Source organism: Hyperoodon ampullatus, assembly GCF_949752795.1.
Source record: "Hyperoodon ampullatus genome assembly, chromosome: 3".
Lineage (NCBI taxonomy): Eukaryota > Metazoa > Chordata > Mammalia > Artiodactyla > Ziphiidae > Hyperoodon > Hyperoodon ampullatus.
Window position 1 is genome coordinate 179373392 of NC_136916.1, and position 13471 is coordinate 179386862.

At 66.6% G+C, this 13471-nt stretch overlaps 1 protein-coding gene across 2 annotated transcripts; it reads right to left on the reverse strand.

Moving 5' to 3' along the window:
- Positions 1-3587: 3587 nt before the first annotated feature.
- Positions 3588-11575, reverse strand: NUDT14 (nudix hydrolase 14). 2 transcript variants are annotated; one of them, XM_079700299.1, is made up of 5 exons: positions 11434-11575; positions 8358-8401; positions 7682-7713; positions 7243-7480; positions 3588-3902 (listed from the first exon to the last, which is right to left on the reverse strand). In XM_079700299.1, the coding sequence occupies exons 1-5, from the start codon at positions 11512-11514 to the stop codon at positions 3662-3664; spliced, it is 636 nt and encodes a 211-aa protein (XP_079556425.1). In that variant the 5' UTR covers positions 11515-11575; the 3' UTR covers positions 3588-3661. The 2 variants fall into 2 exon arrangements, with proteins under 2 accessions (XP_079556425.1, XP_079556424.1); XM_079700298.1 differs by having other exon boundaries at positions 7682-7746.
- Positions 11576-13471: the final 1896 nt, after the last annotated feature.

The following is a 13471-nucleotide window of genomic DNA, read 5'->3' on the forward strand; positions in this document are numbered from 1 at the left end:
GAATGTGAGATGTGTTCAGAGCCTTCCGGTTGCTTTCTTCCTGAGGGTGGGCAGCGGTTACTGCTGTGGGGACAGGGGGTTCCCCGGGGAGAGGCTTCCTCCTCTTTGCTCTGGCCCAGAGACAGCACTGAGTACTGGAGGCTCCGTCCCAGGGGTCCAGGGCTCCAACCCTGCCCACGCCCACTGTCCTACAGCCACTGCTCTCCTGCACTCAGTCAAGCGCTGAGCAAGGCAGACACAGCCCTTGCCCACCCTCAGGCAGTTCCCAGTGGGGGCTGGGGATGGGGTGGGCAGAGAACATAGACAAACAATGCAGAACAGCAAACTGTAAGGGTGGGGCATGCAGCAGCACACGGGGAAGAAGCCTGCTAAGACCCAGAGGGCAGGCCAGGCTCAGCCAGGTGAGGGGCTGGGAAGAGCACATGCAAAGGCCCTGGGGCTGAGGAGAACACATGGCCAGGGCAGAGCCGGTGAGAGGCAGACGGGGAGGCTGGAGGTGGTGGTGAGTGCCAGCTGTCCTGGGCCTGCCTGGCTACAGTCTTCCTGCTAAGACTGACGGGAAGTCACAGAAAGCAGCTGAGCTGGGTTGGGCTGCACGTCTGTGATTTACGTTGTCACAAAGATCCCTGGCTTGGGGGGAAGGGCAGCACAGGGCGAGGTCAGACAGGGAGGCCATAGGCGGCCACTGCTATAGCGCAAATGAGAGGGGCCGGTGGCCGGGCCAGGGCCTGGCCGTGGAGAGGCGGAGGAGGGGGCACTCCCAGCGCAAGTAAGAGGCGGAATCTGGAGAACAGCCCCCCGCCCTGTGCCCCTCCCTCGTCCGAAGCTTCCTGCTCCTGGCCAGCTGTGGGAGGAGACGATGGCCTGGACTAGCTCACACGGTGGGTGGTGTGGCTGATGCTGGGCTTGCTGTGCGGCCGGTTCCAGAAGCTGCTGCGTTTCAGCTGAGGCTCTTCCCTGCTCAGGGCTGTCTTCGGCATGAAGGCACCAGTGAGGGATGCTCACCCATCTCAAGGTTCCAGCTCCACCTGCCAGGGGACGCGGCCGCCCTGGAGCCCTTCCCACTGGCCAACCCTGCCTCAGGGATACAGGGAGCCCCCGCCTGCCCTGCGACGCTGGGGAGACAGTGGTCCGGCCCCATCTGCCTCCAGCCAGGCCCTTTGGGAATGGGATGGGCTCCCTGCCTCCCGGCCCAGGGCACAGAAACCCCCTCGCGCTCATGGTCCCCTTCCCCCTCCTGCCCCCTAGAAGCCACAGCCCAGACCTAAGGGACCCAGGAGAGGTTCAAGACAGGAAGCTGGCCTCTTGAGGGAAGGGGCAGGCATTGGGGCTGCTGGCAGAGGGGATCCTCCCTCCTGGGGTCCCCTCCTACAGGGATTCCTGCACCCCTTGGGCCAGAGGGCTGGAGATCCAGAGGCAGCCAGGCTCCTGCCTCTTCCAGGAAGACCCCCAGCATTGTCCTGGGGCCCACTGGGCCACAACACCCCTCAGTCTCCCCGCCCCGCCTGCCCCCTAACCCAAGGGCTCCCTCTCCAAGCTCCTCACACCAGGCAAGTTTCTGGTATGGGTTTCAAACTTGCGCCGGACAAGGCACAGACGAGGTGGAGGCTGCTCCGCCTGGCCAGGGGGCTTCAGGACCAGGCCGGGGTACAAGCTGCTGGGCGTTTGGACAGAGCCGGCTGGGCTCAGGAGTGAGCTGCGCTTCCGCCCGTGTTCTGCGGTGCTAAATATAGCGGCCAGGGAGGGGAGTTTCCGGTTACAGCCCCCCCACCCCTGTGCCGGGAAATCGATGCCAGCTCCATTAGGTCCGGCGGTGGTGCCTGCTGACCCGCCCCATCGGGCTGCCAAGCAGAGTGCGGGGCTGGACTGCACCCAAGTCCGGGGCCCTGCCCCCACCCCCCGCCCCGCCAGGCTGGAGCCCGGCATGCTCCCCAGGGCACAGAGAGCCCCCAGCCCCAGCCAGTACCCACTAGGGCCCCCTCTGAGATGGTGGGCAGCTCCTGCAGCCCAGCCCAGAAGGCCAGCGGAGCTCAGGAGGTGGGCATCAGGCAGTCCGCAAGACGCAGGCAGGGTGGGGCGTGCTGCCCTGGGAATTCTCCAGGTGTCCTGGGGCCCGGGGCAGCCCACTAGGCCTCCTCTGGACGGGGCGGAGCTGGGCTGCTCAAGACCCCAGTGCAGCGCGACCCTGCCGGCCCCCTGGACGCACACCCATGCCTGAGTGCCCCTCCCCAGCAGCGTGTCACTGCCTGGCTGGGCTCCCAGGAGGCCCCACCTGGGTGGCCCCACCTGGGTCACAGCCGGCATTTGCATACAGGTGATGCTGCTTGAGTGGGCCCCTTGGGCGCAGCTGTCCCAAGGCAGCCTCGAATGCCAGGCTTGGGGGCTGTTGGCACTGAGCCACTCCTGGCGGGGCTCAGCCACACACACTCCGAAGGCCAGCAGGAAGGAAAGTGCCCGCCTGCCTGGGGTGGGCCTGGGGCGGGGCAGGGGGGCACAGGAGGGCAGGGGGACCGGGGAAGTGCCCCCACCTGACAGCAGGGTCTCAGCGGAAGCCAGGGCATCATGTCCTGCCTTGGCATCCTCTACCATTCCAGCCCAGTGTCCAGTCCCAGGGGACACTAGGCACAGGGCACGAAGTCAGGTTCACGGCAAAGCTCCCGGTCACTCCAGCTCCCCAGTCCCCACCTGCCTGTCGGGCAGCATCCCCTGGACACCTTGCCCTCTCCAGGGTCAGTGGACCATGACCCAGACTGCCCCCATCCCATCCCCTAGGGCACTGCCCAAGGGGCTGACCAGGATTTGGGGGCCTCTGGGAAAAGGCTGGGCCAGGTCACCACCCTCAGAAGGGGTCGGGCCGGCCTTCCCTCCAAGAAGCCTGCCTGGCCCTCAGGCTGGGCCCTCATCCCCAACTGATGGCCCAGCCACGCCCACAGATGCCCATGACCATGGTGACCAGCACACATTCTTCACGGTGGGCTCCAGCCCACCCGTTACGTACAGAGGTCTTACTCGGTGCCTGGCTGAGCAGACATCCAGCCCACCTGCGGCCCCAAGCGTGTGCCAGTGTGCAAGGCAGGGGTCCTATGGGGCTTTCAGGCTACACCACACACAGGTTGGCATGTGGGGTGAGACCTCATCACCAACACAGGGGGACACAGGGCTACTGAGAGCCCCAGTCAGGGAGGGGACCCCTCACTGGCCCCAGAAGCAGGGAGCACGTGCCCTGTGGGTCTGTCCGCATCCTCTCCTGACGTGGCTGGTGCAGCCACCACTCCTGAGGCCACAGCTCCATCCACTGCCCTGTACCCAGTGGCCCCTGAGCGCTTGACATGGCTGAGCCCGTCCCCAACCTCTCCTACCCCCAGAAGTGGCACTGCACGGCACCATCCTCCCTGCCCCCCACTCAACCTGGGGCACTACCCAGGGCCTGGCCTAGCCCTCTGCCAGCTGCCAACTCCCAGTTGCCCCCTGCACAACCTGCAGCCAAGGCTTCTGCTCCGGTGGAGCTGAGGGGCTTTCACAGAGACCGCACCCTCCCCTGCCCCCCAGCCCACCCTGGTCACAGCTCGGAGTCAGTAGACACAGGCTAGAGCTACACCAGCCTTTATTGGGTTTGCGGGGCAGGTGTCCAGAACTGGGCTCGTCCAGACCCCCTGGGGTTTCAGTGGGGACCCAGGCCAGGGGCCACGCGGCTAAGGAACCACGAGATACCAAAGATGACGCCGAGGGTCTTGGGAATATCCGGGTCATCTGCGAAGGCCTGGGCGCCATCCAGGGGCAGGTGCACAACCTCAATGAGCTCACCCTCCTCCGCCAGGCCCCCGCCTGGGCCACCCCGCTGGGCATCTGTCACCTCTGCGTAGAACATGGTCTGGCTGGAGCTGGTCAGTCCCACACCAGACCTATGGGTCGAGACAGCATCTGCTGAGGCATCCACACAGGCCCCGCTGGCCACCCCTGCCCCTTCCACAGCCCTCTCTTGTCCACTCCTTCCAGCCCCTGGTAGGCAGTGCTCCAGGATGCCCCCTGGCCCCCCAGATTCCCCCCTGTGGTGTACACACTCCATGTAATCCCCTCCCTTCAAGTGTGGGGGAAACCTAGGAACACGTTGGATGTGACCTCCCACTGTGATTAGGCTCCCATGTGATGAGGTTAGGTCAGGTGATGAAGGCGGAATTCTGCAGATGTAATTAAGGGCCCTAATCAGGTGACTTTAAGTTCATCAAAAAGGGAGATGATCCTGGGTGGGCCTGACGTAATCAGGCGAGCTCTTCATTGCCGGTTTTAGGGGTCAGAGTCAGAGGTGGAAAGAGTCAGAGACGCTTGAAGACGAGGTAAAGCCACCATGTGCTGTAAGAGGGCCACGTGCCACCGTGCTGTAAGAGGGCCACGTGCCACCGGCTGTAAGAAGGCCACGCGCCACCGTGCTGTAAGAGGGCCACGTGCCACCATATGCTGTAAGAGGGCCACACGCCACCATATGCTGTAAGAGGGCCACGTGCCACCGGCTGTAAGAGGGCCACGTGCCACCGTGCTGTAAAGAGGGTCACGTGCCACCGGCTGTAAGAGGGCCACGTGCCACCGTGCTGTAAGAGGGCCACGCGCCACCGGCTGTAAGAGGGCCACGCGCCACCGTGCTGTAAGAGGGCCACGTGCCACCGTGCTGTAAGAGGGCCACGCGCCACCGGCTGTAAGAGGGCCACGCGCCACCGTGCTGTAAGAGGGCCACACTCCAGGGCCTATGGGCTAGGAGCCGGCCACGGGCCCCTGGCTGACAGCCAGCGGGAGACAGAGCCCTCAGTCACAGCCACGAGGAGCTGGGAAGACAACCCTCAGCCCCAGATCAGACCTCAGCCTGGCCAACGCCTGACCGCAGCTTGGCGGTCAGGCTGCGAGACCCTGAGCAGTGGGCCAAGTCCCCAGCAAGCAGACTGCTGACCCCCAGCAACCGTGAGGTTGTAAATGGGGGTCGCTGAAAGCTGTTGAGTCTGGCAGGTGGCTCTGCAGCACCAACACTCTGCTCACGCTGGGCCTCAGCCAGGCCTCTCCCTGCACAGTGGGCCCCGGTTCGCACCCGGGGCTCTGGCCGGTGCAGCCTGGGTCTGCGAGCATTCCCACGTGGGCACCTGCAGGACGCCTGTTCTGGGCTGGGTGGGGGGCTGGGGCTCACAGCGGGGTGGGGCGCGGTCCCCAGGGCCAGGACCAGGGTTCACAGGCTGGAGAGGAGTGTCAAGGAGTCCCCTCCCTCCCTAGGTGGTGGCCAGGAGGGGGCTTCTGGCCACCAGGAGGGGGACAGGCACCCAGGCAGAGGGCAGGGGCCCAGACTGGTGCCAGTGGAGGTCATGGTGACTGCTGGCCATGAGGACGGGGTGACAGACAGGAGGGGAAGGGCTGAGCATGGTTTGCTGGGGGAGAGGGAAGCCAGAGGGTGTCTGGGGAGATGTCCAGGGGATAAGGGAGACCCCAGGCCACCCCGGGAGGTTAGCTGAGGCCAGTCAGGGCCTGCAGGGTGGACGCGGACCCGAGGGGCGCCCCGCACACGGGGCAGGGAGCAGCGCTGGAGGAGCTGCCCTCCCACTCCCCAAGCCCCCCACCCCCAGGCGGGGGCCCCACCCAGACTGACCTCACCCAGCTGCTTCCTCCGCCCGCCGGCCCCTTATCTCCCTCGGACCCTTCCTGACAGCCCATTCCTGACAGCCCATTTCCGCCGGCAGCTACAGCCTGCGCCTTTGATGGAAGCAGCGGTCTGTGGGGTTTCCAGTCCCAGTTTCCGCCGGCGTGTGACGGGACACCGGCGCCGAGAAGAATGTGCCCAGCCAGGCCGGGCACTGCCTCTCCCTGCTCACTCAATCACGTCCTCAGCTGGGGGATCTCAGACAAGCCCTGGGCCTTGTCACCTGGGATGGGCAGATGAGTGGCCTGGCTCACCCCCAGGGCCACGGAAGGAAGCCGGGGGCCCTACCCCAGGGCAGCACAAGCTCCTGTTCATGCAGCCGGCCATCCGGCTCCCGGGGAGAGCTGCCCTGGCCTCCACGCCAGCCCCATCCGGCCATGCCTCTGCACAGCCAGCCACCCTCACCTCTGAAGTGCAGTCTGAGCAGGCCACTCGCTGTCCAGAGCCCTCCTTGGCACCCAGAACCCTCAGGATCAGGCCGTAGCCCAGCGGCCAGAGCCACTTGCCCCCTTGCCCCTGAGCCTTTGCCATGCAGCCCCTCTGCCAGGACTCCACCCAGACTCACCCGCTCGGGGGACCCCAACCCTCCAGGGCACCTCCACCTGCCTTCCTCCTGGCCTGCCCGCTGGCTCAACCCCTACCCGAGGTCAGGCCCCTTGGATTCTCCTGACCCCCCGGACCGCCAGCCCAAAGGCTCAGAGGCCATGTGGCCACTGGCCAGCCACGCGGAGGACGCCTGCAGATAACTGAGGCCCCTCACACCAAGATGTCTGGCTCTTTGGTGTAGAAATCCCACGTCTAAGTTCCCGGGACTAAACGTCAACTCCACCCCCACCCCCAGGCCGGGGGCGCCCGGACGAGGCCCTGGGTGTCGCCGAGGGGGGCCCAGACCCAACACTGAGCGGCCCCTTGCTGGGCCGAGGAGGGCCGCTCCCCCTCTGGAGAAGGCCGCCAGGGGCGCAGCATTGGGGCGACACTGTGAGACCCTCCTGCTGCTCCCGGACTTCACCAAGGTCAGGGACCCCTCGCGGCATCCTCAGGCCAAGGGTGGGCTTCACCTCGACATCCTGTCCTGGGACGGAGGGAATGAGGGGCGGGCGGGCACCTGGGCTTTGGCGGGGGCGGGCCGCACTTCGCCCCCCAACCCCGGCCCAGGACTCGGCCTTTCCCTCGCCCCTGAGCCGCTGTCAGAGCAGACCTGTGACTCACCCCCACCCCCAGTGCCCGGCGCTTAATCCCACAGGAAGTAGAGGCATCTGTCAGCAGCAGCTGCCACCCGGAGCCAGAGCCGAGCCGGCCCCGCCGCGGTGGAGGGCACAGGGCCAAGCACGCTGCAGGACTAGCCCTGAGGGCCCCGGGTTCCAGCCCAGATCACACCCTGAGGTGCGTTCCATCCAACCTTCCCCCAGTGTGGGAAGGTTGAAAAACAAGGAGCAATCGCCCTGCTTGCACACCCCTGGGAACTGGGTGCTCACTGCCTCCCAGGCAGCTCGTCCCATCCCCTGGGCTGCGCTGGCAGCAGACGGCCCTTCCCCAGCCCCCAAGCCCACGGGCCCAGCCCCACTCACTTGTATGTGGCGACCCGGCGCAGGCCGGAGGGGGCCAGGTGGTAGCCGCACTCCTCCCACGCTTCCTTGCAGGCCACCTCTTCCAGCGAGAGCCCGGGCTGGTCCACGAGGCCGGCGCACAGCTCGTATGTCACCCCTGCCGAGCCAGGCAGTGCCGGCTGCAGCTCCCGGGGCCTGTCCTGGTCCACGGCGGCCAGGGACCCCGGGAAGAGGCGCTCCACCTCACCAGCGTACACAGCTGGTTGGGGGAAGGCAGACCGCGGTCACCGCCCTGTGGTGGCCAGCTCCACGTGCCCCGCTCTGGCCAGACCCCCTTGCCGGGCCTCAGTTTCCTCTAGAGCCCTCTCCCCATGTCTGCACTCTGACCCTAGGACCCCAGGGGCCTGAACGTGAGCCTGCAGGCCTCCCCTCCCCCCATACCCCACTTGGGCCGCCTCACCTGGCCGGAACTGCTTCACCAACACCAGGCTCCTTCGAGAAGAGTTGAACATGAGAATGGTCACACTGCAGGGAGAGGGACCCAGCTCAGCACAGAAGCAGCGCCCTCACCTCACCCCCCTGGGGGCCCAGCCCACCTCCTCTCCTCCACAGCCCAGGGAGGTGGCGTCCCTTGCTCAGATGGGCAGACTGAGGCCCAGGCCAGGTCACAGCTTGCCAGGGTCACACAGTCAGGCTAGGACGCAGGCCTCCTGTATTCCAGCTGGCAGGGTGGGGGCCGGGGGTGGGAAGGACACGCTGGGCAGCTGGGCAGGCCGGGGGGTGGCAGCAGCTGAGGACGGGTGACTGACGAGACATGTGGCCCCCACTGGCCAGCTGCCGCCAGCCACGCTCCTGAAGCCACGCTGCCATCCGGCCCGTACTCCCGACGCTCGGGGGCAAGGGTACCTGGGCAGCCTCTCTCAGGTCCAAGAGGGCCTGCCCACCACCATGGTCCAGGTGGCCTGAGCTGGGACCCAGCTCGGGCTCCAGGCCTCGGGCTGCCCCTCAGTGAGACGACAGGGAAAGTGGGGACTTGAGACACGCAGAGGCGGGTGGGGCTCTGTGCCCCTGGGCCCGGTGTCCCTGCAGACATCAGCCTGGGGCTTCCCCGGTGGCCAGCCAGGCTGGGCCCTCACCTGTCATGGGTCTTCATGAAGTCCCACGACTTCTGGATGCCATTCTGCAAGAAGCAGGGCAGCGGTCAGGGAGGCCGAAGGGCTGGCAGCGCGGGCGGCCGTGCTCCAGGGAGTGAGGAGGCCACGCAGACCCACCGCCCCAGGCCGGTCCCGGCCCCGGGCCCACGGGAGCGACGAGCTGCAGCGGGTGGGGCCGGGGGTAGCCACCAGGGTGGGCAGGGAAGTCCAGGACAGCCTGATGCTCTCAGGGGGTGAGGCAGAAAACCGGGCCAAAGGGTGGGAAGGTGTCCCAGGCACAGCATGAGCCACCGCCCAGCACAAGCTGAGCATGAGACGCTGCAGAGAGATGTACGCTGCCACCAAGGGTGGGAAGGACCACGGGGCTGTGGGGGAGAGGCAGGCATGACACGTCCTCGCAGTCAGGGCGAGGAGCGGGAGGGGTCCCAAGCGGGTAGAGCAAGAGCAGGTTTTCGTTGCTGAAGCTCCCTTGGGCCACTGGACAAAGGGTGACAGGAGGGGTAGGCGGGCCTCCCGAGAGCGCGGCGGCCCCGCGAGCAGCCGGGGAAGGGAGTGCCCGCGCCAGGCAGGAGCCCGGCCCGCAGGACGTGACGATTCAGTGATGACGACTGGACAGCGGATGACCCTCTCCCGGGCCCGGTTTCTGTCTCGGGCTGTCTGTCCTGTGCCCTGTGGTCCTGCTGCTCTGTCACTTCCTTCCACCCCCCTGCTCCCCGACCCTGGACACCCTGTCCCAGCAGCTCCCAGGGCTCTGAGCAGCATTCAGTGAACAAAAGGCAGTGTGGTGGGCCAGGGCCTGGGCCAGCACCACCGGGGGTGGCCGGAACCCTTGCTAACGGGGTTCCAGCCGGCAGGGGGCATTGAGGGGCCAGAACCCTGCCAGCGGGACACCACTAAGTGAAGTAGGCTCCCGTCCTCCGGGCTGTTCCGCCTGGCCCTGACCCCTCCCCAAGGGGTCTCTGAGGATGGGGCTGGCCCTGGGGCCCTAGAGCCCAGCCCTGTGGACGCCCACCACCGGCTTGCTTAGCCCACTGCCGCTCAGCCACTGGGTCAGCCCCGCGCCCTGGCGAGCTGCTGGCCCCACACTTGGGGCCCCGTCCGAGCCACGAAACAGACATGGATCTGAGCACCAGAGACACCGAAAGTGCAACTGGGGCTGCGAAAGACAGAGGACACTAAGGAACAGCCTGTGTGAGGACGTCCTGGAGGAGGTGACACTGCACCAGGCCCCACAGAAAAGAAAGGGCATTCATTCCCAGCAGTGGGCCCTCACAGGCAGAGGCCCACATGCTGGTCTGAGGGGAGCTGGAAAAATTGGTCTGAGCTGGGCCTGGAGGCAGAGGTGTTCTGGACGGGCAGTAGCCTCGGTTTCCAAGCAGGAGGGAGAGCCGATGTCCTGTCCTGTGCAGGTCGGGCGGCCGGGAGGCCGCTGTGAGGCACCACCCCCAAGAGGCAAGCCTGGGCCTGCCTGCAATCTGGCCACCCCAGGGCCAGCCACCCCCCAGGATGAGCTCCAGGGAAGGCCTGCCCCCCAGTCCGCCATGTGCCAGCTGTGTCCCCTGCCTCCCTCAGGGTAAGTGTCATCTCATGCTGGTTTCAGGTACCCTCCTGGATCAAGATCAAAACAGTTGTCAGACCCTCAGGTCCAGCCAAGGCAGGGTGCAGGGGAAGGTCCAGGGGGGCCCACTGAGGCCCAGCCCGCCCCTCCCAGAGGGTCAGGACCCAGGCCTGGCGCACCTTCCAGGGCCCTGGGAGGGAGGAGCAGGACTGGAGTTTAAACACAGCCCCTTCCCGCTCAGAGCCATGTGGGTGCCCTGCCTGTGCCTGGTCTGTCTGTCCACCCACCAGATCTCCCCTGGCCATGGGTGGCTACTGACCAAAGGCTGCAGATGCCCCTCAGTGATGTTCACCACCCGGCCCAGGGTCCCATGGCCCCTGGGAAACACCACCCCGGCCCCCAGCCTGTGTCCATCGCAGCCTACGGCCCGCATGGGCTCAGCTTTGGTTACCAGCACCCACCCACACTCCACAGGAAGTGGGGGAGGGTGCCACAGCCATAGGCCACAGCGGTTACGTGCCTGGACAACCCTGTGCCCACCTACTGGCCCCAGAGCCCCAGCCCCTGGAGGCTGTGCAGCCACGATTAGGCATCCCTGCCCCAGGCCAACACCAGGGAAAGGGCAACAACCTCCGTGTCCCTGCACTCCGCCCCTCAACCAACCCCGGCTTCTGCCCCAGGCCGGTGCTGTCAACTTGGGTCCATCCTGGGGATAGGAATTCCCTGTCCCCTAGAGTCAACGGGACAGCAGCGACAAGGGAGGGGGGAGGGGAGTGCAGCCTCTCTCAGGCTGGGCGTCAAGAGGGCTTCACAGGTTAGTGAGAGTAGGGGGCCTGGGTGGGGGGGGGACAGGATGCTTCAGGCCAGGGACAGCCCGGCAGAAGGGCACCAAAGACCTGCACCACCTGTCCTAAATGAGGAGGCAGGGAGGGGCTGCACCAGACTCGGAGGAGTGCAGTCCTCACCTGGATGGCGTGCTGGAACTCGGTGGCGTGGCAAGCCAAAGGTGGGGGCCCGAACTGGACAAACAAGTGTTTCCTGTGAGCCTACTACTTGCACAACGCCACGGGAGGCGGTGTGGTCCTGCACTCCCTCCCCGGGCCGGCAGGAGGAGGTGACGCCCCGGTAGGCAGCCCACCTGGAGAGGCTCTCCAGTGCTCACCAGCTCCATCGCCGGCCTCCTCTGCCCAGAACGGAGACCACCACCACCAGGAAGCTTTCCCTGATCCCCGGGGCGCCCAGTACGTCCCACCGCAAAAAAAGGGCCGGGGCCCAGCAAAGCCTCCTTGGAGGAATGAGTGGTCCCCCGAGGTGTTGCTGCCCAGAGCCGGGCGCTCAACGGGTCTGCGAACCCGGAGTCAACGGGCAGAGCGCTCGGCGGAGAGGCGGGGCCCGCGGGGCGGGGGCACGAGGCCATGGGCGGGGCCATGGGCGCGTGGGCGGGGTCCGGCGCCGGCGTCAGGCCGCGGAAGGCGCGGAAGGCGCGGAAGGCGGCCTCACCTGGCGGTAGTGCAGCGTGAGCGGCAGCAGGTAGGGCGAGGCTGCGCAGCGGCCCACGGCCACCCCCTCGATGCGCTCCATGGCGGCGCGCGAGGTAGCGCGGGCCCGGGGCAGACGCGGGCAGGGTCCACTCGGGACTCGAGCGGGCGGGCGTGTGACCCGGCTCTGGGCATGCCCGGTGCGCGCGGGGCGGGGCGGCGCGGGGCGGCGCCGAGCAGGGAGGGCGGGCCCAGCGCGCAGGTAGCACCTGCCCCGATCCCTGTGCAGGTGCGGGGGCTCGTGCCCGCGGGGCACTCCCGGAGCCGCGCAGGGTGTGAGCAGGGCGGGAGGCTCGCGGGGGTCAGCCGAGTGTGCGGCAGGGCGGGGCGGGCGCAACTGGAGGGGACGGTCTGAGAGGTGACCGCCGGTGCTGGAGTCGGGGGGTGACTTGGGCGTCCTGGTTGGGAGGAGAGAGACGCAGCGCAGCTCTGGGGGAAGGGGGGATGAGCCGAGCGGACGCCTCCGCCACTGGGGCTGACCATACCCCGAGATTGGGTCGTCCGGGGCGGGGGCGGGCCTCCAGGGAAGGAGCGACTAGGCCCTGAAGAGAGAAACTGGCGGTCACAGCTGCCTCGCCGCCGAGCCCCGAGAGGAGGAAGGCAGAGGTGGATTCGGGGCTGCGCACCGGGTCCTGCGTGCGCCGTGGTGGGGAGAGAGTGGCTACACCTCTAGGGGCCCCTGGGTGGAGGGAGAGAAGGCTCTGGAAAGAGGGCAAGATGAGAGGAGCCTGAGTCGGGAAGGGAGAGGGACCAGGGTCTAGGCAGAGCCAGGCCTTCCCCGCGGGGCTCCAGCGGGCTGGCGGGGGGCTGGCCTGGGCCACACTGTCCCCCTGCCCCCCCGCCCCACTGGGAGGAGCTGCCACTCGCTGTCTCCAGGGCTGCCCCTCCTCCACCTCGGCAGGCAACTAAGTGCTCTTCCCTCCCCCAAGGAGCCCCTCCCTGCTGAGGAAGGGCCCCCTCCTTGCTTGGATGTGGATCCCAAGGACCTGCTTCAAATGCGGCCACTGCCTCCCCAGGGACGGGCACAGATGGTGGGGTGGGGCAGCTGAGCCCTGACCTGCACCTGCTCTCTGAACTACGGCCCCAGGGGGGACAGCCCAGGTGGGCTTGCAGTTGACTCCCATGTCCCCGTTATCCATTGCTGTGTAACAAAGCACCCCCAAAATTCGTGGCTTGAAGCCCCTCTTTGTTCCTCTCTGTCTTGGTCTGTGGATGGCCCTGGCTCAGCTGGGCAGCTCCTCCTTGGGGCTTCTCTGCAGTGTGGTCAGGTAGCAGCTGGGGTGGGATCTTCTGAAGGGATGCACGTCCAGGATGTCTGGTGCCCTAGCTGGGTGGCTGGCTGGCCCTCTCCCTGAGCGTGGCCTCTCAGTGTGGCCGGCTTGGGCTTCCTGGGAGCATGGCGGTCTCAGAGTAGTGGGATTATCCCATGGCAGCTCCCCAGTCCACGGTCACAGGGCCGAGCTTCTCACGACCCAGCCCGGGATGTCTGACAGCATCATTTCCACTGCGTCCTATGGGCCAGAAAGTAAGTCCTGGCCACCCCAGATTCCGGGGTGGGGGGTACTTCCCAAGGGTAGGAGACCTGGGACGCATGGTTTATAAGGGCCATCGTAAGAGACTAGCCATCCCCCCCATAACTCTGTAGGGCAGTGCACTTCCCAGCCTTGGCCCGGCCACATAGTGTCCTGGAGGCCAGAGTGAGCATCGGCCAGAGAGCCCATCCTAGAAGCTGGGCCCATCCTGCCCAACAGCCAGGCGGGCCTCTTCCTCCACACACGCGGGACCCAGGGTGTGCTCCCTCCCTCGAACACGGGCCATTTCCTCCTGTGTTTGTGTGAAAAATGAGAACAACCCACAGAGCCTGCACAGCAGCGACCCAGACCAAGGAGGAGCCTTGCTCCCAGCCCCTCCGCCCACTGGCTGGGCTGGCCCCAGGAAGCTGCAGCTCAGATGCAGGGAAGAACCAGCAACTCCACAGAGCATCATTTTGCTCACATTTG

Excerpts from the sequence above, each read along its gene's own strand:
- NUDT14 (XM_079700298.1), bottom strand. The coding sequence starts at position 11,514 with ATGGAGCGCATCGAGGGGGTGGCCGTGGGCCGCTGCGCAGCCTCGCCC. Across the intron at positions 8,402-11,433 it reads TCACGCTGCACTACCGCCAG|AATGGCATCCAGAAGTCGTG; the intron begins GTGAGGCCGCCT and ends TGCTTCTTGCAG. Across the intron at positions 7,747-8,357 it reads TTCATGAAGACCCATGACAG|TGTGACCATTCTCATGTTCA; the intron begins GTGAGGGCCCAG and ends CTCTCCCTGCAG.